The sequence below is a fragment of the Mesoplodon mirus genome, assembly GCF_964341445.2.
Source record: "Mesoplodon mirus genome assembly, chromosome: 19".
In the NCBI taxonomy this organism is placed as follows: Eukaryota; Metazoa; Chordata; class Mammalia; order Artiodactyla; family Ziphiidae; genus Mesoplodon; species Mesoplodon mirus.
Genome location: NC_138995.1, coordinates 54,145,662 through 54,169,132, shown reverse-complemented (window position 1 = coordinate 54,169,132; position 23,471 = coordinate 54,145,662). Strand labels below are relative to the sequence as shown.

The 23,471-nt window shown below is 52.6% G+C and overlaps 3 protein-coding genes across 3 annotated transcripts; 2 read left to right on the top strand and 1 right to left on the bottom strand.

The window, feature by feature from the left end:
* Positions 1-519: 519 nt before the first annotated feature.
* Positions 520-2,256, bottom strand: LYPD4 (LY6/PLAUR domain containing 4; the record flags this gene model as incomplete). Its single annotated transcript, XM_082607123.1, has 4 exons — positions 520-776; positions 1,056-1,382; positions 1,847-1,990; positions 2,190-2,256. The coding sequence occupies 4 exons, from the start codon at positions 2,254-2,256 to the stop codon at positions 574-576; spliced, it is 741 nt and encodes a 246-aa protein (XP_082463249.1). The 3' UTR covers positions 520-573.
* Positions 2,257-7,368: 5,112 nt separating this feature from the next.
* DMRTC2 (DMRT like family C2) lies at positions 7,369-11,079 on the top strand (the record flags this gene model as incomplete). The annotated part of the gene is made up of 8 exons (XM_082607122.1): positions 7,369-7,596; positions 7,684-7,841; positions 8,124-8,200; positions 8,463-8,646; positions 8,795-8,921; positions 9,706-9,766; positions 9,923-10,097; positions 11,033-11,079. The coding sequence occupies exons 1-8, from the start codon at positions 7,373-7,375 to the stop codon at positions 11,077-11,079; spliced, it is 1,053 nt and encodes a 350-aa protein (XP_082463248.1). The 5' UTR covers positions 7,369-7,372.
* A 4,798-nt stretch (positions 11,080-15,877) lies between these two features.
* Positions 15,878-23,272, top strand: RPS19 (ribosomal protein S19). Its single transcript, XM_082607094.1, has 6 exons — positions 15,878-15,971; positions 16,439-16,509; positions 16,783-16,883; positions 21,552-21,735; positions 22,274-22,328; positions 23,207-23,272. Exons 2-6 carry the CDS (start codon positions 16,439-16,441, stop codon positions 23,231-23,233), a joined length of 438 nt encoding a protein of 145 aa, XP_082463220.1. The 5' UTR covers positions 15,878-15,971; the 3' UTR covers positions 23,234-23,272.
* The last annotated feature ends 199 nt before the right edge of the window (positions 23,273-23,471 follow it).

Here is a 23,471-nt window from a genome sequence, read left to right as displayed (position 1 = left end):
GTGGAAACAAATCTTCATTAAGTAATTTTTAATATCAGAAACATAAAACTCTTATAATTCTCTTTACAGCAAATATATCATATCAGTGTCAGTGCTTTGGCCATCTTAAGTTAAAGGCGCTTTATCATAAAATATATGGTTTTAAACTTTACTCAAATTGAATTTATAATCCCTATGACTTCCCTACAAGGCCTTCATTTTAAAGGGGAGGAAATGGAAGCCCAAAAAAGGGAGAAGATTTGGCCAGGATCTCCAAGTCAATGGCTGAACCCAGGCTAGAACTCAGGTCCCCAGGAGGAGGAGGAGGAGAAGGGGAGTGTTTAGGTTTCTCCTGCTTACTGGGCATGATTCTGTCACTTTGCCAATGATCCTGCTCCCCAAGCCCCCAGCTCACTTCACAGCAAGCACTGCCCATTACCTGCCCCTCCCCTCCGCCTCCCTGGACATGTCTGGCCCTCCTCAGACCTTTCAGGTCTCCACAACCCTCATGGACCACAGGACAAAGCAGAAAGGCAACTCTGTAACTTTATTTCGCTATGTGAAGGGGTAGGGGTGTTTGGTCCAGCTAGATCGTCAGTCCCTGAAGGCAAACAGAAGGCCTAAGAGGACGCCCCAAGCAGCTCTCCGACGAGAGGGCTCTGCACCAGCAAACTGGGCCTTCTCTAAGATGTTGATGGCCTCAGTCACTCTGATGCTGCCAATATGGTGAAAGTGGGCTAAAATATCGGTGTATTCACGAGCACAGCCCATGAGGAGGAAGGTGGTATTGAGAGACCCTGTAAGGAAGAGAGCAAGGAGTCAGAGACACTTTCAAGACTCAAACATCCTACCCCTCCTTCCAGACACCCCTCACAAACCAGGGCCCCTGCTCTCCCACCAAACACTCAGGTACCAGGCACCCTCTCCCCTCCTCCTTGGAATTATGTGCCACAACCCCCATCCCCCAGGACCCAGACACAGGACCATGGGACCTCAGTCCCACCCACCTCCTTCAGAGATGGGAAGGCAGCAGGCCTAGAGCAGGCATCTGAGAAAGAAAGCTTCTCTTCTCTCACCTGCCTGAAATTTTAAGGTGGAACTGTAACACTCAGTAGCAGTGTTGGGGCAAGCCTCGGTGGTGACAAACTGTGGGAGGCAGTCCTCAGAGTGCGCGCCCACACAGGTTGGGCAACTACGGGAAGAAGAGGCTGAAGTCTCAGGAGCCTCGGCCTTGAGTTTCACAAAAGGATCCATGTTGGTGAGGTTATTGCAGAGGTATGTCCGGCAGACACGGCTATAGGCGGCAATGGACACTCCAGGCGGTGAAACGAGGTAGGAGACTTGCGGGGGGTAAGATGAAGCTGGGCTGCAGCCTTTAAAACCCACAATTCCCCTTCTGGTCCCTGCGGGGCAGAAGATTGCAGAGCTCTGATCAGTGTCGCTGGCCACACCCAGTTCAACCTCCCAGCCCACCCCCTGCTCTTCCTGCTCACGCTGCCCCATCACCGACTCTGCCCCTCCCCCACTGCCCACTCACCGCTCAGACTCGCCACGTCCCATCTGCCCCTCCTCACTCTTCCCCCCGCAGGGGCCCGTCTGCTCCTCTCTCCCCTGTATCCCAAACTTGTCTTCTCTCCCAGAGTCCCCCTCTCCTCCTGGGATGTGTCCACCTCCATTCTGCCCTCTTATCCAGCCCACACCACAACCAGCTGGGTCCTGCCCCTCTCCTGCCGATGTCTGGATGCTGTTCCCAAACATATAACGGGGTAAATATCTGGAACTCAAGTCCAGAGTCCCTGGGTGCTAGGAATGGAGGTGGGGTCAGAAGAGCAAGCAAACAAAATGTAGCAAAGCCACCCCCGTTCACCTGTCTCGATGAACACCAGCGTCTCCTCACAGCCTTCATTCAGTTCACACACCATGCTCCTCATCAGAAGCCACTGCCAGTTATGGAGACCGACAGCTCTGAAGAGGGAAGATGTTGCTTCATAACACAAAAGAGCTCCAGCCCCTAGAGAGAGAATGTTCTTCCAGTCACCTGCCCCTCACATGGCCTTCTCAGCCCCGAACCGCCCATCAAGAGCTCAGCCTCCACAGACCCTGTCTCCCGAGGGACCCAGATATGCCGCTTTCCTTCCCCCAGTGACATGAATCCAGCCCTCCCATCCCAGCCAAGAGGGTCCCTAAGCGTCCAGCCCCACAGGACATACAAGGCAGAGTGGAAATGGCCCCTAGGAGACAAAGCAGCTGCACAGGGCTCAAACGCTGAGGTCCCATGGTCCTGGGTCTGGGTCCTGGATGCTGGACCTCAGTCTGGAACCAACTTCAATCTAGGTCTCAAGCTCAGTTCTTGTCAGCCTCTGGGTCACTGTTTCTGGAGCAGAAAGTTGATTGTCATTTTCATCGACATAGGCTCCCCGAGCCCTTCAGGGACACAGGTCTTCCCATCTCCATAGTCTCTCTTCCAACCTAACCCGAACCCACATTAGCTTCTCAAATCCTGACTCTTCACTCCTGCTTAGATTCTGCCACTGAACATGGTGCCGAGCAGAGGACGCGGGCTTATTCAAAGGATCACTATTATACAGGCTATTCTCCATCCAGAGACAATGAGATCAGAACAACAAATGTGTGTGTAGGAGTTAACCAACATATTACTAAATAACCCTTGACTCGAAAAAGAAATTAAAAAGTATTTAGAACTGAATAATAGCAAACATACTACATGTCACACACACACACACACACACACATGCATGTAAAATCTGATGAAAACTGAATAAGGCCTGTAAGTTAGTTAAGAGTAATGTACCAATGTCAGTTTCCTGCTCATATACTACAGTTATACAGAATGTCCCTATGGGGAACCGGAGGAAGGGTTTAAGGGACTCTATGTAAAATTTTTGCAACTTCTTGTAAGCCAATAATCATTTCAACATCAAAAGTTTTTTTAAATACACATCAAAGTTTGGGACTCTGATTTCTAAATCAATATTCAGAAGTAAATTTACAATTTAAATACATTTATCAGGAAACAAGAAGAATTACAAAATGTTTATGAATTAACTCAAGAAGTTATATAAGGGCCAACAAAGCATCCCCCCAAAAGGGATAGAAATAAAGACGATGACAGAAGTCAATGAAACAGAAAACAACAAAAAAGTATTACAAAAGACTAATATTCATTCTTTGACAATATTACTAAGATAATTCTCTGGCAACTCTAATCAAGAAAAAAGATGCAAATAAAATACAGAATGAAAAATAAAAATGAACAGACATCACATGTTCTAAGAATAATAAAAGTGTCATTAACAACTCTACATTTATAAATTTGAAAACCCAGATGAAGTGGATACATTTCTAAAATAATATGAAGTGCCAAAATTGGCATAAGAAGAGCGTATACAGAGTCTTAAAACGATGAGAATGGTCACGGATCTCAGGCAAATTGACAAGAAAAAGAGAGCAACCCCAGCAGGGGAATGGACCAAGCATATGAAGAAACAATCTAAAAAAAAAAAAACCAGAAAGGCTAACAAGCATATGAAGAAACACCCCAGCTCAACAATAATCAGAGAAATACAATGTATCCAAATGTGCATCTATCACACTGGCGAGGGATCAGAAAGCTGGAAAAATATGAGCATTGGTAGGACTGTGGGGCTACAGAGACCCTTGTGCACTGCTGCTCGTGGGGTAGTTGGGGCCAGGGATAGGCTCCTCTTCTGGACCCTGAGGAAGGGAGGAGTTCTGATCAGTGTCTCAGACCCAAAGTATCATTCATCGTGGGGAGGAGTCTGGCAATACTTAGTCAAATTAGGTTTACAAAGAGCCATCTCTGGTATATCCTAGGTACACATAACAGAGATTTCCACCTTCAACTCCGAAGGAACACATATAAGAATGTAGCATTATTGTGGTGACAGTGAGCTGAAGGCAATGTGGGCGTCCCTCCCTGAGACCTCGTGCACATGCGACACGCAGGGGATGCACACCATGGAATATCATGCAGCAGTTAGAAGCCACTGGTTAGATGTACGCATCACATGCACATGGATGGATCATAAAAACAGTGCTGATGATTTTAAATGGTAAATGATGTCATCCGCATAAATTGAAGCATCACGCACATAAAACACCACACATCTTGCAAGAACACACACAGACTAAAAGATATGCATTCGCCACCTGAAATGAGTGCCTATGCAACACTTAAGAGAATAAAAGTGGGGAACTGGGGATTACTGGAAATAACTAAAACACTGTAGGTTGTACAAAGTTGATAGACTTTGGACTCAAAGACAGACCAACGTTGGAATCTTTACCTCTCCACTGTCTAGCTGTGTAATCTTGGGCATCTTATTGAACTCATTTATAAAATATATTAGTAATATATCTCATAGAGTGATTGTTGAAAATTAATAAGATTATTAGTATAAAGTGCCAGGCAAGAGCTAAGCTCTCCAAAAATGTTGGTCCCCCTATCTCTCTCTCCACTACCTAAAGGTTCAATGTCAATTGCTTTAGCTGGCATTAAAGCATCCCACACACCCTCACCCTTCCTCCCCCAGACTGGCCCCAAACAACCTTTCCAACTTCGTCTAGTACTGCCCCCCTGCACAGCAGTCCAGCTAGAGGTCACTTCGGCCACACTTCTCTGTCCAGAATACCTGACACAGGATCTGTAACCCAGAAATCTGCGGCAAACTAAGGGGCCAAGACCAGCAGAAAAGATGGAACACAGGAAAGGGAAATGAAGGCTGACAAAGGATCAAACAAAGGAGTTGGACCAAGCAGAGAAGACGGCACACACCTGCCTGGGAACGCAAAACAACGGGACCCAGCAATCTGAGAACAAGCACGGACACAACCAGAAAAGAGTGGAATGAAATCCTCAAGGAAAAAGGGATGGAGTAGTGGTCAGAGGCGATGCTATCCCTACAAAAGAGAAACCACACAGAGAAGGAGGAGCAAACTGTTGGAATGGAACCTTGCAGGGAGCAGAGAAAGCACAATTGGGAGCAGCAGAAAAATGAGGAGTGGGGCACAAGGACCGGGTCCTCAGGGGAGAGAGGAGACAATCTTAGAGGCTCAAAGAGAGAAAAGGAGACAGGGCGGAATGCATAGGGAAAAGGGGACACCACAGAGAATGGGGAGGGAAACCGTGAGATGGGTCTAGTAGAGATGAGCAGAGAAGGCTACAGTTAGAGAGTGGAGCACCGAGAATGGGGTGAAATCCGGGAGGAAGATGAACACAGAGGGTGGAAAGGGCTAAAAAGACAGAAAAACCACAGAAGCGTCTCGGGAATCGAAGAGGGGGATGGGAGGGGCAGGGGTCCAGGCTATGAGGGAATGAGGCACGTGGAGAAAGGGGTTCCGAAAATCAGCAGGATGAACAGGCAGAGAGAGAGGCTCTCAGAGACGGAAAAAGTCAGAATTAGGAAAATCAGCACCAGCACGGACGATAAGAGACCCAAGGAATGGGGCTCAGCGTGAGAAGGTGGGACCCAGGAAGGAAACAGGGATATCGCAGCGTGGGGAACATAAAAGGAGAAAGGTAGATCGGGAGTTGGGGCAGAGGGAGAGAAGTGAGAAAACACGGGCGTCCACACAGCGAAGAGTAGCCACCTGCACAGAGTCAAAGACAAACGTTCAACAAGCGCCGTCCCTGCAGGGCCGGAGGATGAGACTGCGCGTGCGCGGGAGGGCGGCCGGGCAGCCGTTCCTGGGGGGCAGGGTCAGCCTAGGCCTGGAAGCGGTACTCGACGCCCCATTGGCCACCTGCCCAAAAAGGGAAAGAACGGTCTGGGAAGGCAAATCACAAGAGGAGGGAGAAGTGGCACGAGACTCAACTCGACGCGCTATTGGCTGGCCTGATAGTCTGGCGCGAGGAGAAGCGGGCTGGAGGTAAAGGGGCGGGCCGTCAGGGAAGGTTCTTGAAGCGCACTGGTCGCTCGCCTCAGCGGCAGAAGGCGCCGCTTGAAGCTCATTGGTCCTTGTAAGAAGGGGCGGGAAAAGTGGCGCGAGCGAGGCCATTCCTCACGCCACTGCCTCACCAACTCCTTTCGCCTCATCCTGAGTCTGACTCCGCTCGAGGCTGTGGTAACCGCAGGCTGACGACGCGAACGCCACCCCGCCCCTCCCGTCTCTTCCCCTCCCTGGCTTGCGCTAGACTCCCCGCCCCAGACATCCCTTCACCTCCTCACTAGCGCTCCTCGCGACTCCTTCACCCATCCCCCACCGCGGCCCCTAGGCGCGCTCCCCGAACCCCACCGCCTCCCGGGGACTCCGGAGCGGGGCGAGGCCGCGGGCCCAGCATTTGCGGGGACAGCTGCAGAAGGGGGTGCGCGCGAGGAACAGATGCACGGGGAGGTGTGGCGGGCGCGGTTTGAGGCTGCTTGCTGGGAATGGGCGAAGGCGCGTAAAGGCCGGGCGCAGCGACGGCGCGGGTTTGCCTTAGTTTGGAAGGCGTGTGGGTGCAAGAGAGGAATTTGGGCCGTGGGGAGGGGGCTTTGGGCCTAGATCAGGGCCTGGCACATGGAAGGGGCTCAGTAAACCTTTGCTGAAGGAATGAAAATAATTATTATTTTTTTGAAAATAGTTCTTGAAAGTGAGGCAAGGGAGCCCTGAGAAGGATGTAGGTACTGAGGTGCAAGGGAGTGGTCTGATTAAAAGGCCTGCAGGGGGAAATTGAATTGCAGGGCATACGTGAGGCTAAGAGTTGAAAGGGAAGCATAAACGTTATGTGTGGGAATTGGATAAATGCAGGAGGGAAGGATGATAACTGTTGAAGAGGATGCCAGGGAAACTGTGGGAATGGGGTGTTGGTGGAAGGCGGGCGTAAGAACTGCTGCAGGGGGCGTGAGAGTGCGCGAGTGTGCCCCAAACTGGGGTTTCTGCCTGGAAAGGAACACGTGAGCGGAGAATAATGTTTGGATCGAAAGATACATGAGAGGGCTTCCCTGGTGGCGCAGTGGTTGAGAGTCCGCCTGCCGATGCAGGGGACGCGGGTTCGTGCCCCAGTCCGGGAAGATCCCACGTGCCACGGAGCGGCTGGGCCCGTGAGCCATGGCCGCTGAGCCTGCGCGGCCGGAGCCTGTGCTCCGCGACGGGAGAGACCACAACAGTGAGAGGCCCGCGTGCAGCATAAAAAAAAAAAAAAAAAAAAAGAAAGATACATGAGAAAGGAAGGAGGAGAGAGGTTCTTGGGAAGGATGATGCCTGAGGAAAGTGAAGAAGGAGGAAGCCAGGGGAGACTCAAGGGTGACAGCTGAGTCCAGGAGTGGGCGAAATGGAAAAATCCTTCAGGCGTGGCCTCCCAGGGGCAAGAGGGCTGGTCAGGAGAGGGCCCGCGTGTCCGCCCTGACCCTCCACTTCTGCCCCTAGATACATGGAACCCGATGAAATGCCTGCTGTCCAGCACTGCCCCTCAGACGCTGCCACAGGGGATGAGACTAGAGCCCCCCAGGGCATGGAGCTCATCCCCAGGACAGCTGTCAGTCGCTCTCCAACCTGCGCCCGCTGCCGCAGTCACGGTGTCACCGCCCAGTTCAAGGGCCACAAGCGCCTCTGCCTCTTTGAGGCTTGCAAGTGTCACAAATGTGTCCTCATCTTGTGCGTATGAGATCCAGGGAAGGGAGAGGGTGGGCCTCGTCTAAAAGGCGGCTGACTCGACTTCTGACTCGCCACCCCCCTCTTTAGGGAGCGCCGAAGGGTCATGGCTGCCCAGGTGGCCCTGCGTAGGAAGGAGGAGGCGCAGCTGAAGCAGCACCTGGCTCAGGGACTGATGAGGACAGGGGCGGCTCCTCCCAGAGCTCCCAGCCGTGTCAAGAAGGGAGTCACTCGGCCAGGGGTCCACCGTGAGTGTCTCTGGCCAGGGCCAGGGCAGGAATGTGGGCAGGGAAAGCCTACGTAGGAAAAAGAGTCCCAGTCCTGCCCCTGAATTGCTGTGTGACCTGGGGCAGGGTGTTTCTATTCTCTGGGCCTCAGCCTCCCCAACTATAAAATGTGGTGAAGTGTTGGGAGGATGCGGTGAGGTCTGTGGGGAGAAATGGGACAGAGGGAGCTAATTCAGTTTGGGGTTGCAGTGGGATGGCCCTCAGGAGAAAGAGCTCACCAAAGCTCTCCCTGGTCTCTCACAGCTGGAAAGGAGAGCATAGCACCCCAGCCTCAGGCTCCCCACAGGGCGGTCCCACTGGCACTGACACCCCCTGAGAAGGTAAGGGAAAACTGGGCCCTGAGGGGACTCCTGTCTTAGCCCCTGCCCAGATCCCTTCCTCTATGCCTTCAGCACCTGGGTTCTAGGTCCAGCCCTGAACTGCTGTGTCATCTTGGGCAAATCACTTCTATTCCATGGACAAAATGAGGGGCTGGGATTTTATGGCCCTTCAAGCTCTAAAGTTTTGGGGTCCTACCTACATCTGGAACATACCCATTCCTTCTCCAGCCTTGTACCTGACTCCAACCTATGCCCCCTGCAGGAGAACTCCCAGGGGCCTCTGCTGCTCAGCTGTCTCCCAGAAGCCTTGCCTTTGCCCTGGACTCCAGTGCCTCCAGGCCCTTGGGCCACTGGACACTGGCTGCCTCCAGGCCTTCCCATACCAACCCCAGTGGTGTGCCGCTTGCTATGCCAAGAACCTGCTGTCCCTCTGCATCCTTTCCCTGGTAAGATGAATTCAACATTAATTCAAGAGATATGTGAATGACTAGGTACCACTGTATCAGAAAGACAAGAGGAAAAAGATACAGGGTAGGAAGAGGGAAGACAAGCCGTGACCTCTGCATACGCTCTGCATTCTCTTACCCTCATTAGGCTTTGACCGTGGCACTGCCCTCTGGCTGCCCACTCGTGGGCCCCTCCCAGCCTGCTCAGGATCTCGCCCAGTACTGATGGCTCCTCTTTCTGGAGAATCCCAAGGGCCCTCTACCCTGCCCCACACGTGAGTAGGGAGAAAAAGATACGTGTTTATGATGTGCCCAAGCCTGTGCTGGATACCATAGTAGATGATGAAGAAGAAGAAACGGTCTCAGACTCATGGGTGCGGCAGAGCTCTCCTAGCTGTGAACCTTGGTACAAGTGTCTTCACCTCTCTGAGCCTGTTCTTCTGTCAGTAAATCGGAGACACTACTACTTCTTCGTAATAATGAGAATTAGCAATAATATATGGGATACACCTAGCACAAGCCCTGGCCTTAAACAAATAGTGGCTATTAAATCCACTTAAACAGGTAAGATAGGGTTGAACTGCCTGCCGAAGGCAGGGGCGGGAGGGGGGAACGACATGATGCTAAGAGCCTCTGAGGCCTAGGAGAGAGGCCAGAGGCCATTAGAGAAAGCTTCCTAAAGGTGGGCCAAGCTGCTCCTCAAGTTCCATGGCGATTGGGGAACTAGGAGGGAAGGAAACCAGACTCTGGTAGGGCAGGAACAGTCACCTCAATCCCTCTAGATGTTTTGTCAGTTTTTTTTTTTTTTTAGCTGACACCAATTATTTCCCATAATCCTCACAGTAGCCCTGGTAGGAAGAAGCTGACAGATAATTTTCATTTTACAGAAAACAAAGCAGGCCATGACAGAGGAAGGGACTTGCTCAAGGCCACAAAGCCTAATGACCCAGCAGGCACTCAGATTCCCAGATCAGAACATAGCAAAATCCTGCCCCTGTTTCCACGTGTACCTGTCTGTCCATATTTAATCCCCCTAGCATCTTTTCTCCTTATTTCCAGGTGCTCGACTCTGATGCTTCAGCCCTGTGGCACCCCAGACCCCCTTCTGCTGCAGCCACAGGTCCTGGGGAAGAAGTGGGATCCAGGACCCTGGGAGGAAGTTGAGCTTGGGGAAGGGACGAGTAGGGGATAATGAAGTAACCAGGGGCAGAGGGAGCACCTGGAGGGTGGGCAGAAGTGAGGATTCCCAGTCTGCTTCTCTCCCTTTCCTTTGCAGGCCCCCGGAGCCTCTCACCTGGCCTGGACCTCTGACCCCTCAGAATGGCAGCTGCAGCTAGAGGCAGCCGAGGCTCTTATGGGACTGAAAGATTCGTTTCAGGCTCCCCGCCTGACCCCTTCTGGTCCTTCCAACCATGCCAGGATTTCCCTGCTCCACCCCTGTGGCACACCAGGTAACCTGTTCCTTAAAAGGAGAGGATGGGATAGGCATGACTGAGAAGTGGAGGTACTGGAGTAAGCAGGGACTAACCAAGTAGATCAGGAAATCACAAGTTCAAGATCCCAGGCCCAGGCCCCGGCCCCAAGCTTTTCAACCTAGCCCCTGGGATTACAGTTGAGAGTTATTCAGTGAATCTGTTTTATCCTTTTTGTACTCAGAAGCAAATGTCCAGTGCCCTGATGTCAAGGAAAGTGAGGCCCTGAGAGAGGTAGGGACTTGCCTGAGGGCATATAGCAAGACAGTGGCAAAGCCTGTTCTCCTGACTCCAGCCCAAGGCTTTTTCTCTGGACCCAAACTGCCTGCTGAAGTCTGGAGAGGGGCTGAAGAGGTAACAAGGGCCTGGAAGGAGATTTGATAACTGCCTTCAAGGGGCTTCCGTTCTATTTGGGAAACCTGGATGCCTTCAGAAAGCTCAGTGACAAACCTGGAGAGAACTAGAGGAATCTTGAGGCATGAGAAACACCTATGGGGACAGAGAGAGAAGGCTGAGATTTCTCCTGTCCAAAATGGTGGATTGGACATGCTGTGTGGGACTGGAGGGACTGCTGGAACAGAAGCAGATGAGTATGGAGGGGCTTCTGATCATGGAGGTCTGGCATGCCAGGCTGGGGCATCTGGACAAGCACCTGTCCATGAAGGGGAGCAAGGGAATGTTTCTGAGTAAGGGACATATTCTGAATCCCTGAGCTTTAGAAAGACAAGTATGGTGGCTGTCATGGAGGGATTGGATGAGGCAAGACTAGAAGTGGGAAAATCAGTGAGGAGGAAGTGTTTGCTATAGTCCAGGTGAACAAAGATGGGCCTGGATTAGATGGGGTAAAAAGAGAGGGTTTGCTGGGAGGGGAAATAGATGTGACCTGGTCCTGCCCGCTTCCTTCCTGTCTGTAGCTCCTGCTGAAGAAAGAGGATTCCAGCCTGTTGTCCCCTCTCTCTGACCCAGTCCAGCCCCCTCCGTGGCTCTGCATATTGGGCATATGGGGTCCATCTCCCTCCTGAGCTAGAAGCCCAGAGGTGGAGGCCTCACTGGGGTTGGGGGGCAACAGCCTGCAGGCATTGCATATTTGGTATTTTACTTACAGATTTGTGCATGGAATTTAATGTAGTACAAGCTTCAGTCTTTTTTTTAAAGCTTTCAGGTGCTTTGTTAGCTTTTGGCTCCTTTTGTAGCATGGCCATTTCCTTGGCTGAAGGTGGATATTCTTTTACCTTCCTCTGATCCTGGGACCTTTTAAGATCCCCAACAAAGAGAAAGTTGTGCAGTTTAGGTTAACCAGTATCTAAATAGATTTTTGCATGAGTTCATGTTCCAGGGTATTTATTTGATGTGTGATTCTGTATATACCTGTGCGCTCATGTCTGTCTCCATGCATGTGAAAACAGGAGGGAATTTTCATTTTGTGTCTAGGTTTGTGTGAGTAAGCAAAAAATAAACCTGTATTGTTTTAAGCCACTGAGATGTGGGGATTGTTTGCTACCGCAGCCTAACCTAGTCTATCCTGACTGACAGAAAGGACTTGTTCAATTCACTTCTCAAAGTGAAAATCAGTTATTCAGTAACTACCACAAATAACTACAAACTTGGATTTCTTTTTATGGCCAGATAAGAAAGAGTGGTAGGCAGACACAGTAGGTGATTCACTGACTCAATAATTAAGTGATGGGCTTCCCTGGTGGCACAGTGGTTGAGAGTCCGCCTGCCAATGCAGGGGACGTGGGTTCGTGCCCTGGTCCGGGAAGATCCCACATGCCGCGGAGCGGCTGGCCCCGTGAGCCATGGCCGCTGACCCTGTGCGCCCGGAGCCTGTGCTCCGCAACGGGAGAGGCCACAACAGTGAGAGGCCTGCGTACCGCAAAAATAAATAAATAATAATTATAATAATAATTAAGTGACTGCTCTGTGCCAAGCATGGACAGTTTCCAGCTGCCCAGAGGGGCACAAGTGGAAATACCTACAAGGCCAAGCAGATCATATAAATGAGTAAAGAAGGCCAGAGGAGCCCTAGAAAACTGAGAATGCATGCCCTACCTAAGGAGGCAGCTTCCTTTTGGCCCTAGTGGATTGTTGCCAGGCAGGAATGTGGGCTCCGGATTGCCATATCTTCTGATTTTTCAAGAGAAGCTGGAAAACTAGATTTCTTTTTAAAACATTTTAATTTTCAAATGTTGGCTCAGTTTTCTTCTTTAAATCCTATGTAGGTCAAACAAGACATATCTTCAGGCCAGCTTTAGTCAATGGAATGTCGACTTAATGCTAATCTAACATAACATTTTTCAAACAAGGAGACTGAGACCAATCAGGACAGGAAGAATCAAGTTAGTCTTTATCAAGGGTTTTTCCTGAACTAGAGAGATTAATGTATCTAAGTTCTGAAGGACCTATAAAACGTTAGTGACAGTTATTATCATTTATTGAGTACACACTGTATGCAATTCACATATATCCTCACAGCAACTCTGTAAGCTATGCATGATTACTCCAATTTTACAAATAAAGGAACACCTTAGAGAGATAAAGTGACTTGTCCAAGTATTTTAGGGAAAATTTGTAGGCAAATATTGGAGAAAGGTTCCTTCCTTGCCAGGCCCCAAATCAATTAATAGGTAATTTTTATAATACATAGAGTGAAAAATTCAGGACTCCAGGAGACAGACACAAGTCCCAAGGGTTTTTCAAAAAGTCTTTATTTTTCTACTCAAGATAGCAGTAAGTAATAATGTCTTACTCACGTTTGTTTCTTAGTCCTCTGCTGTCAAGTCCTTCTTGAACTGTTCCAAGCATGTGAAGACCTGGTGAGCTATTCCAAAGATATGAAGACTTGGAGACCCCCATCCCCATTCCTACTCTTAGCAGGGCCAAACAGAAAGTTCAAGGGACGTGCCTGATCACTGATTCTTTTTCCTAATGTTACCTACACCTCTTTTTATTCAAGATAATTGATGGTGATGGCATCCAATTACAACTTGCTATTTTCTAGTTTGGGGCCTTGAGAAAGTGAGCTGCTTCTAATTCTAACAGATTACAGAGCAACAAATCTCCAACACTTCTCAGGACCCAGTGCAAGATAACCAAAGACCAAAGTCTGCTTCACACCTTCCTTCCCTGACCTTGTTTTAACTTAGATGTGTGATTGCCCCTTAATAGACCTGCCTAAACCTTGCTGTGCCATGCTCTCCCAGTGACACAAAACCAAGCCCACATAGTCAAGGGGGGAGGGAAGCGTTGCAACATGCAACGTGGCTAAGACCCTGCCACTCAGGGCTGACCAAAGGTCCCCAGTACACCAAGCTCACACAGCTGGGAAGAGTAAAAGAGAAAGTGTAATTTGAGGTTAAAGGATGACATGAGAAAAGGGAGGGGAAAAAGTGATGGAGACTGGAGGAGGGAGCCGGGGGCAGGCCACTCCTCACAGACCATTCCTCTGCAGCCCATCTCCCCTTCTTGTCAGACCTGGCAGGGCTTTTTACACTACTGGCTAGGCCTGCTTTGTCTATCAACTTGTCAGGGCTTCCCCATTGGTGCCTGAGGGAGAAGGGTGGAGGCTCTGCAGAGGTCAGCTGTGGGGAAAAGGGCACATTTACGAATTGCTCACGCTCCTCTGTGGCTGCAGCATCCTTCACCTGTGGTTGTGGGGAGCCAGCGGGCCCTTGGCCTCTGACCAGCCTTTGGAGATTAAAGCCGATAGACTGTGAGCACTGTTTCATGTGTCACTCCCTTTCCCATTACCCACTGCCAGGTGAGGAAAGGTGTCACCCAGGTCCAATAGGGTATTGAGTAAATCATCCCTCTTCTAAGCTTCCTTCGTGTACCATCCTGATGTTCTGCAGAAATAACCAATGAGGTTCCAAATGTGAAGCACCATCCTGCTCCTCTCTCCAAACAAGTCTCCTCCCCCACAGACACCCATGTTTCACTTCAGGAGCTCATTTTACATTCTGCCCTTCGGGAATCCATGCTTCCTTTCATGTCAGCCCTATGTGAACCTGTTCCACCCCAGACCACACTCCCTGAGCAATGTAGAATCAACATCATACCACCCATCCCCATCCAGTTTCTCTACTCAGGCCCTCATTGCCTGGGCCATGTAGGCCTCATTCTGTATCCCTGTCCCATTGTGTAGCTGGCTCTGCAGCCACCAGTATAGACACATAGACAGTCCTATAACCCATGCCCTGCATAGACCCTCATCCTTTTCATCTGACTTAATGTCTCTGATAAGCCCCTTAGGTAGATTTCCTTACATTCCTTAGGGGCCCTTGGTCCGCAGTTTGCAGGCCTGATCACCCTGAGCTGTGCCTATCTCTGTCCAACTATGTCTTCCCCTCCAAGAGTAAGTACTCTCAGAGGGCAGGGCCTGCGTGCAACTCCTCTCTGGGTTCTCAGAATAGATGACTAAGTAAACCACGCTGTCTTGATTCCTTAGGATTTTTTTTTCCTACAGAGTTAATGTACTCTAACGTGGCCTCTCCCCTCATCACAACATAAACAACTTCCTACCCTCGAACTACTTTTTAAGAGGTTTTTTTTTTCTTTTGAGTAGTTTTTAAGTTCACAGCAAAATTGAGCAGAAAGTAAGAGTTCCCATAGTGCCCCGGCCCTCCCGCAGCCTCCCCCACTACCAGCATCCCACACCAGAGTGGTTCATTTGTTGCACTGTCTGAATCTACACTGACACAGTATCGTTTACATTAGGATTCACATTTAAATGTTTTCTCCTTGGGCTTCCCTGGTGGCGCAGTGGTTGAGAGTCCGCCTGCCGATGCAGGGGACACGGGTTCGTGCCCCGGTCCGGGAGGATCCCACCTGCCGCGGAGCAGCTGGGCCCGTGAGCCATGGCCGCTGGATCTGCGCGTCCGGAGCCTGTGTTCCGCAACGGGAGAGGTCACAAGAGAGGCCCGCGTACCGCAAAAAAAAAAAAAAAAAAAAAAAAGAGTTTTCTCCTTGCAGCAAGTTAGCAACTTTATCAAACCACAGGTGTGTTCTTTGTGTTCTTGGGTGTTGGACCTTAGAAGGATTAAACTAGATAATGCATGTAATACTACATAATGTTTACCTGTGCCTTGCACAGAGTAGGCACACAAAAAGTATTTGTTGATAGAATTAATATGTGTGCACGACCTGCGAAGAGACTCAGGCGCTAGGAGGCAGAGCTGAGCTTCTCGGAAGGTCCCGCCTCTGCCCCTTTGCCCCTGCCCTTATCTGCTCCCCGCCTCCAGTGCCTCATTCCCACTCCGCTTTCCTGGGCCGTGGTGAAGCAATTTCCGCCCTAAGAAGGGTGCGGCTTCCGTCCCCTTCCGCTCTCGCGAGTACTGCTGGTTGAGGAACGGCAGGTGGTGGCCACATTTCTTCGCTGCCCTTCTCCTGCGCTCTCGGTCACAGTTCCGCCCTTACTAACCCCACTTCCGGCCAGAAAAGCCACTTCCACCCGGAAAAGTGGTCGTCCCCCTGGTGGCGCCAGGAGTAGCCAGGTCTCTTTATTTCCTGCCCACCCATAACTTCCGCCAGGAGATACAGTCTCCGCCTTTGTTTGTTCCATGCACGATCAACGCAAACAAAGCTAGATTCCCTCCAACTCAAGACGAGAGCTCCTCACTCTCTCACGCTGCAGGAGAAGGAAGGGTGGGGAGGAAACAAGCCTCCGCCCTCACGCCACACCCTCCCACGTTCACGGAGGGGAAGCCACATTTGCCCTGAGAGAGGCGCGGCCGCTCTTTTCCTAACCCCGTTCTCGCGAGTTCTCGGAACTCTCGCGATAACCAACGCCCGACTTGTGCGTCCGGGAAACCCCGTTGCTCCCTTTTCCCTGGCTGGCAGCTTGGAGGCCGCACGGTAAGCTGAGTGCTCCGGTCCGAGCCGGGTGCGGGGTGTCGGGGCCCGATTCCCTAGTCCGGAACGTGTGCCTGGGAGCTCCGGGGTACTCGCGCGGGGCCGCCCCGCCCCCTGGAGTCGCGGCCACGTGCGAGCTGCAGGCCCGGGCATGTCTGGTCCGCGCGCTCCGGGAACCGAGACTGGGCCTGGTGGGCAACGGGGAGTGCGGGGGACCCCAGAATCAGGGGTTGGGGTCATACAGCGTCTTCACAAACGGGGGCAGGCAGTGTTCGTGCGATCCGGAGAGACCGTGGGCGTCAGTGAGTTCTGTAGGGCCCACAGGCGCAGGGGTCTTTAAAGCCGGGAATTGAAGTAGGGCCTTCGGAAGTAAGGAGCGTGCGGCGGTTTAGATCGCGTTGGGGCTGACCCCCGACCCTTGTCAGTCGTCTCCATCAGTCCTGTGTTCACATGCTCGACCTTTCCCGCAGATGCCTGGAGTTACTGTAAAGGACGTGAACCAGCAGGAGTTCGTCAGAGCCCTGGCAGCCTTCCTCAAAAAGTGAGTGTGGGGACTGCGGTCCGAGTGGGTGGAGGCTGTCGCTTTTGCCTGATCCCTCAGCGCCCGCAGGCTTTCAGTCTGGGGAGGCTTGTTGGAGGACTCTGGGGGGTCCATCCTTTCTACAGGAGGCCTGAGTTGTGTTTGAGTTTCAGTCTCTTTGTATTTGGGGACACATTGGGCTTTTCTTGATCTGCAGTTGTGTTGAGGGGAGGGAATTGGGATGGAGTTTGTGGAGACTCCTGAATTGTGCCTTTCTCGCTGTCTTGGTCCCAGGTCCGGGAAGCTGAAAGTCCCTGAATGGGTGGACACTGTCAAGCTGGCCAAGCATAAAGAGCTCGCTCCCTACGATGAGAATTGGTTCTACACACGAGCTGGTGAGGAACTGGGGCCTTTGGCTGGGGCGTGGGGGGCTGGTTGTCCCCTTTGTGAGCTCTTAATTGCCCCCAGAAATAACAAGAGAGAAAACTTTGGCTCTATCACTGCATGTTTTTTGTGACATTCAATAATCTTGTACTCTGAATCTGTTTCTTCATTTGTAAGAGATTCATGTGAGGACCTGTGCTTGCCTCTGAGTCTTGTGGGAGACCCAGGGACAAATGAGTGGAGTGTTCATATTTTGCCTGGACGTGGTTCATTGTAGAGAGAGGCATTGTCCTTTTAACGTCTGTGGGTCTGTTTTATTGTTCAGATCATCGCACTAGACTGTCTTGTTAAATGAGTTGTTCGTAACTAAGGGGTCGGAGATCTGACCGGGTCCCTCATTGCTCTAGATCTTGGCAAGCCTCAAGTGCCCCGAGGAAAACCTTATGGTCGCCCTGTACTGGTCCCTTTTCTCACCTTCTTCTTCATCCTTTGGTAATGATCTTGAAGGGCTGACTCTACGCAGAGCCCCTGACTGCATAGTGGTAGTACTGGTATGGCCTCATCTGTCTTTAATGTTTCACGTTTCTCCAGTCGCCCCCACGGAGGCTTACCCTGGGAGTAGGGGATGGGGTTCAAGGCAGGATTGTGCCAAGGTGGCAGCCTCTGCACAGGGCCTTCACTAAAGACTCTCGGCCTCTCCTGTCTTCAGCTGTCCTCTGTGAAGTGGGGACTCTGTCCTGATCGGAGCTTGTCTGTAGGTGGGAAGCAGAGTTTGGACAAAACTCCAGAATGACCTTGAGAAGAGTTGGCCTTGGTATAAGGTGCCCAGCACCTCAGAGCATGAAGTATTTTGTAGATGGGTGGGCCAGTCTTTCAGGCCCTAGACCGGGCATGGGGGCCAGCATGCTCAGCCACAGCCTCTGACCCCTGAGGACTAAAAGGTCAAATCTGTGAGATGAGTGGGGTGGGTAGCATATCTGTCTACTCACTTGTATGTTTTTATAAAGAAAAATGAGTTTGGAGAAGGGGAGGTGACTTGACCTCCCTGGACACAGTCAGTGGTGGTGGGGCCTGGACGAGACCACCACTGCGTCCGTCAATCCACCCATCTTGGGAAGCAAGGCATGCCTGGTCCTGACTGCTCTTCGGTGATGCCCCAAGAGCCGATAGGTCAAGCAAGGCAACTTTGGATCTAAGATGAGGAGAAAGAATCTAATAGCTTTTCCCATTTGATCAGGTGAATATGCATATTTTGTATAACCTGTACCTAACAAAGTAGGTCTGGTGGTTGCCGATTTGCAGTTGATATCAGGGAGGTTAACGTGCTTGCGGTCTGTCGGTTCCTGATGCCACAGTCTACCCGACTCTTGTGATTGGAGGTGGGGGCAGCACTGTCCCCTTGGCAGCATTTTGTACTTTATTTTTCTAGATGGGGAGAGACTAAGGGGAAATGGGGAAAGGACCCTGGGTAACACACACTGAGTGGAGCCTGCTGGTCATCTTTACAGTTGCTGTGGCCCCTTTCTGCCCACTGTGCACCTTCCCCAACACATCACGCTGGGCGTGCGTCCTCTGCCTGCCCTGCCGCTCTCCCTTTGGGGTTCCAACGCTCGCTTTTGACTTCAGTTCCCCAGCTGCCCTGGAGGCACAGTGTAAGGGTTCTAGACCAGGGTGTGTTGTGTGCGCGTTGTTGGGGTACAGCCATGCCTGTTTGTATAAAATCATGACAGGCAAGAGTTGCAGTTGCCACAGGCTACGTGGCCTACTATCTGACCCCTTACAGGAAAAGTCTGCCGACCTCTGTTGGAGTCTAGAGTGCTCCCGCTTAGTTTGGTCAGTCCATACTCTGGACAAGTGGAGTCATAGGAGATAGTCATTGACCCAGGAGGAAAGTGAGATACGGACCGGTGACAACGACCGTGGGAGGGCGTGGCAGGCTGACTCCAAAACCACAGTCTGCCCTATTTGCTTTTCCTCCTCTGGATCGTGGGAGCTTGGCCTGTTTTGCCTCCTCAGGGGTTTGGGGCTAAAGCACAGTGGGATAGCGACCTGTCCTGGGAGGCTGAGGTCTGGCAGTGAAGGCAGCAGGACAGTGGGGGTCATTCTGGAAACACATAAGAGCCAGCACGGTGTGGACAGCTATTGACCTCAGGTATGGGGGATCCAGAGGGCAGAGGTAGATGGCAGGGCCTTCTTGAGGGTGGTCCGCACGAGGTGCAGATCTGGAGGGGCGAGCAGTCACCAGGCAGTGGTGTAGGGGGCAGTGTGTGAGGGGTGGGGTGTAGAGATAGAGAGAGCCTGTTTGAGGAGAGGGGGGAGTGCTCTAGGGGAGGAGCAGTGTCGAGGGGAGAGACTACTGCAGGGCTCTGAAGGGAGCGGGGCAGTGTGGCCCTAGACAGGCTTCTTGACCTCCGTTCTCAGAGGGGTCTGCTTGCGGGGCGGGTAAGAATAAGAATACAGTGTGTGTTTCAGTAGGTGCCCAGCGGTGAGCGAGCAGCTGTTGGATTGGGGTGCCTGAGTGCGTGCGCGCGCGCGTGTGTGTGTGCGTGTGAACGCACGCGCGCGTGCGCCATGCTGCTCAGCTTGCAAGATCTTAGTTCCCCAACCAGGGATTGAACCCGGGCTCCTGCAGTGAAAGGGTAGAGTCCTAACCACTGGACCACCAGGGAATTCTCCTGCACCAGATAGTTTTATGCGTCATTAAGAAAGATGTGAAACTCCCCCTGGGAGAAACTAAGGTTGAGCTTTATTGGAGTTTGTTCTCTGCCAGTCACTGCTCAGGGTTGAAGTAAGTTGTCCCCCTTAGTACCATGGCGCAGACCACTTGAAGGGGGTGGACTCTGTCGCAGCTGACAGGGAGCAATGTTGGGGTTCAAACCCCATCTACCAGACAGCTCGCCCCTTGCCGTGCTGAGATTGGGCTGAGCGCTAGTCCTGGTTCAGCAAGATTCATTTCTAGTGTGCAGCCTCTTCTGGGTGTTCATGAAATTAGGAGTGTTCATCTTACCCCTTCGTGAGGCTCTTACGCCTTCCACAGCCCAAGTGGTGGGAGAGCAGGTCTCCACCTAGAGCCAGGGCATGACCAGATGGGTGCAGGAGGGATGGTGGTAGCCGTTGGCCATTTGCACTGGTCTTAAAGGCGAGTTTTCCATGAGGTCACTCCTGGCAGAAAGATTGTGGGGGGTGGCTTGTAACAGGTGACTCTCTTGATCCTGGCAGTGAGTGGGCTGCTTGGTGCCTGGAAGAGGGTCAGAGCCCCGATCTAGGGGGTGGGGTGAGGACAAAAAGAACCAAGGAAAGTGGTTTTAAAGTGAGCAGAGGCCAAAGGCAGTGGTACCGGGGAGAGGCTGCTCAGTGGTCCTGGAGGAGTGGCGATGGTTTGTGCTGTGCCCTTGGCCCCTGAAGCCTGTGGCTGTATCCGGAGCCGGTCTTAGAGGGCAGGAGAGAGGCTGAGAACAAGTTGTGTGCAGGAACTGCTCTGGGAGTGGCAGCTGGAGGGAAGGAGGAGCCTCCCTCTCCTGGTCAGTTCCACCTACTCCTCCCCCGCAGCTCATGACACTGGAGGGTCATGGAGATGGCCCAGTGCCCCGTGACTCTTGGCAGCAAGTCATTATTGAAGGAATGAATCCTTGGCTCCCCCGTTCATCTTCAGGACTAAGGGGAATCTCACGTGCTGGTCTCTGCGGTGGCCTGAATCCCTACCGTTGAGCTTTCAGCCAGGCAGGGCTGTGTGATGGCCAGCATCTGGGCCCCCGTTCTTCAGACCTCAGTGGCCCCCGGAGGTAGAAAAGCAGAACCGCCTGAGGGGCGGTCCCTACGGAGCTTGTGGCATGAGCCCCGGCGTACTACTCTGTGGAGGTTAACCTTTTCCATAAAGGAAAGTAGCACCTGACGCATTCGTGGAATCTTCACAGTAGCGCTCAACGAGGTACTGTTGGCCCCGGTTCTCAGGTGAGGGTAGGTGACTTGCCAGGGCCACAGTGTCGGGCTCCTAAGGCCATGTTACTGCCTCATAGGAGGGAGTGAAAAGCAGATGGCATCGGGCCTGGCAGGCAAGTGTTCCCGTTGAACAGAAGAGGATTTCCAAGGAGGCTGGCCAGGGTGGGTGAGGGACTTGCCCAAGCCCGTCAAGGGACCAGAATCCCAGTCCACAGAGTGGGTGACGCCCCTTCCAGGTTGGGAACATCCACTGCATAGGACGTCAGCCCTGCCACCGCCATTACCCAGGCTCTCCGGGGCTGGGGTGTGGGAGGATCAGCAGGTCTCTTCTCCGGCTCTGCTGCCCTTTGGAGCTCCCAGGCAGATGGAGGGGGACAGTCACGGCTTAAACATTTGCTGGGCTCTCCCCACAGAACCTCAGGTCCATCTCGCAGCATAGCTGGGCACCAACAGCTAAGCAGGCCCCTGGGGGGCGGGTTGCCTGCCTGGTCACGTGGCTACGGCGGTCCCTCCGCTACCTGTGCGCGCCAGTCTCCTGAACTGGGCGGGGGGTCAGGTGCTGGGGCTTGGTGTGCGTTCTCACGTTTCCCTGACCGTAACACGGTGAGGTGAGAATCTGCGGCCGCACACAACTAGATTTGTGACCTTGAGCAAGGCCCTTTCCTAAGGCTGCCGCAGCTGTGGAGAAGCATCTTCTTTGCCTGAGAAGGGTTCTCAAGTCTCCCTTGCCTCCCACCCAGCTTCCACAGCACGGCACCTGTACCTCCGGGGCGGCGCTGGGGTTGGTTCCATGACCAAGATCTACGGGGGGCGTCAGAGGAATGGTGTCATGCCCAGCCACTTCAGCAGAGGCTCCAAGAGCGTGGCCCGGCGGGTCCTCCAGGCCCTGGAGGGGCTGAAAATGGTGGAAAAGGACCAAGATGGGTAAGCGGGGGGCGGGGGGGAGAGCTGGGGGTGCGGAGGAGCCTTGGGCCAGATCCCCTGTGATGAAGTTATCAAGGCCTGTCCCCCTCGGCCCACGCAGTGAGGTGCCAGGTCTGTCCTGCACAGCTGCACCTGCCCCCCAGGCAGGCAGGGGATTCTTCAGAGTAGCGCACAGCGCGGGGCCTCCCCCCCGACCTCTCTGGCTAACTACTCCAGGCTCCAGGAAGGTAATTTAGTGACTGTCCGCTTTCATTAGCCTGCTCGTTAGCTTTTCCCAATTGATTTTTCGGGGCTTTTGATCTAATGCTTGCACAAACGGCACCCCATCAGCTCCCGGGGGAGCTCCCACTCCAGCCTCCAGCTTGTTGGAATGCAGCCGACTGGGGACCTCAGTGGGACTTGGCTGGTGTCATGTGGTCCTGTGGCCAGGTGCCTTCTTGGAAAGCCTGGCTCGCGTCCAGGAGAGGCCTGGCAGGGATCAGGGACGCTGGTGGGAGCCTGCACTCACCTGGGGCTACATGACCCTTCTCTCCCACAGGGGCCGCAAACTAACACCTCAGGGACAGAGAGATCTGGACAGAATCGCTGGACAGGTGAGGGCTGGGTACCTCAGTCACCGCCTGGGTGTTTCTGGAGCCTGGGTTTTGTCAGATGGGAGTTTCCTCCCCTGGAGGGCACAGCCCAGGGGGGGAGGGTGCAGGAGAAAGAACGTTTCTGACAGACTTCCTGTGGGGGCTGGTTGAAAATGCAGGTGCCTGGGTGAAGGGAGGCCCAGGGTGCAGCTCGCCGGGCTTGCTTCTGCCGCAGGGCACGCTTCCACACACGCGACTCCCTCTTCCCGGGTCAGCCTTCTGACTCTGACTGCAGTGTTTCTTCCTTAGTCTTCGTGCTTACTGAGTATTAGGGTGCCTCAGAACCCAGGTCTCCATCCAGATGCTGACTGACTATAGACACCCTGGGCCAGAGTCCCTTCACCTGGAGCCAGTCTCCGTGTCTGTAGAGTGATCGGCTTTTGCCTACCTCGGAGGGTGGTGGTGAGGATTCCATGAGCTACAGCAACAGAGGCCCCCAGGGTCTGGCGTGAACCCATTGTTATCTTTCCTATTGACTCGGGCCTCCTAGGAGTCTTGGACTATTGAGTCACTTAAGTGTCAAAAGAAATTGGAGGTGTCAGCCCTCTGGGGATTGGGGGTGGCCTCTTCCAGGGCAGAGCAGGGCCTGGCACAGACAGCAGTGTGGAGTAATGGGCAGATGTTGGAAACACACGACAACGCGCTCTTTCCTTGAGAGTCCCAGTTTATCCTTCCGTAAAATGGGAAGGTACCCAAGATTGGGAGGATCGGATGAGGTGAACACATGTAAATCACAAATCAGGGCGCCTGGCGTCCCATGGCTGCTGGGGAGCAACTGTGAAGTGCTTAAACACAGACCCCACAACTGATCTTAACTATTTGTCCATCTTTTCCCACAGGTGGCAGCTGCCAACAAGAAGCATTAGAACAAATGATGCTGGGTTAATAAATTGCCTCATTCGTAATCCTGGTCTGGGTCTCTTGATTGGGGGGTGGCCAGGCAAGAGGAAGGAGCACTGCACTGCACTGCACTTCCATTAAGAAAGAGGGGCCAGGGCCTTTCCTGGATGGCTGTGGTACTCAACAGCCTCGGAAACCTGAGGCCTGGCCTTCCAGGTTCACACTTGTTCTGCCCCAGGTGGGCGAGACGGTGGTGCAAGACCC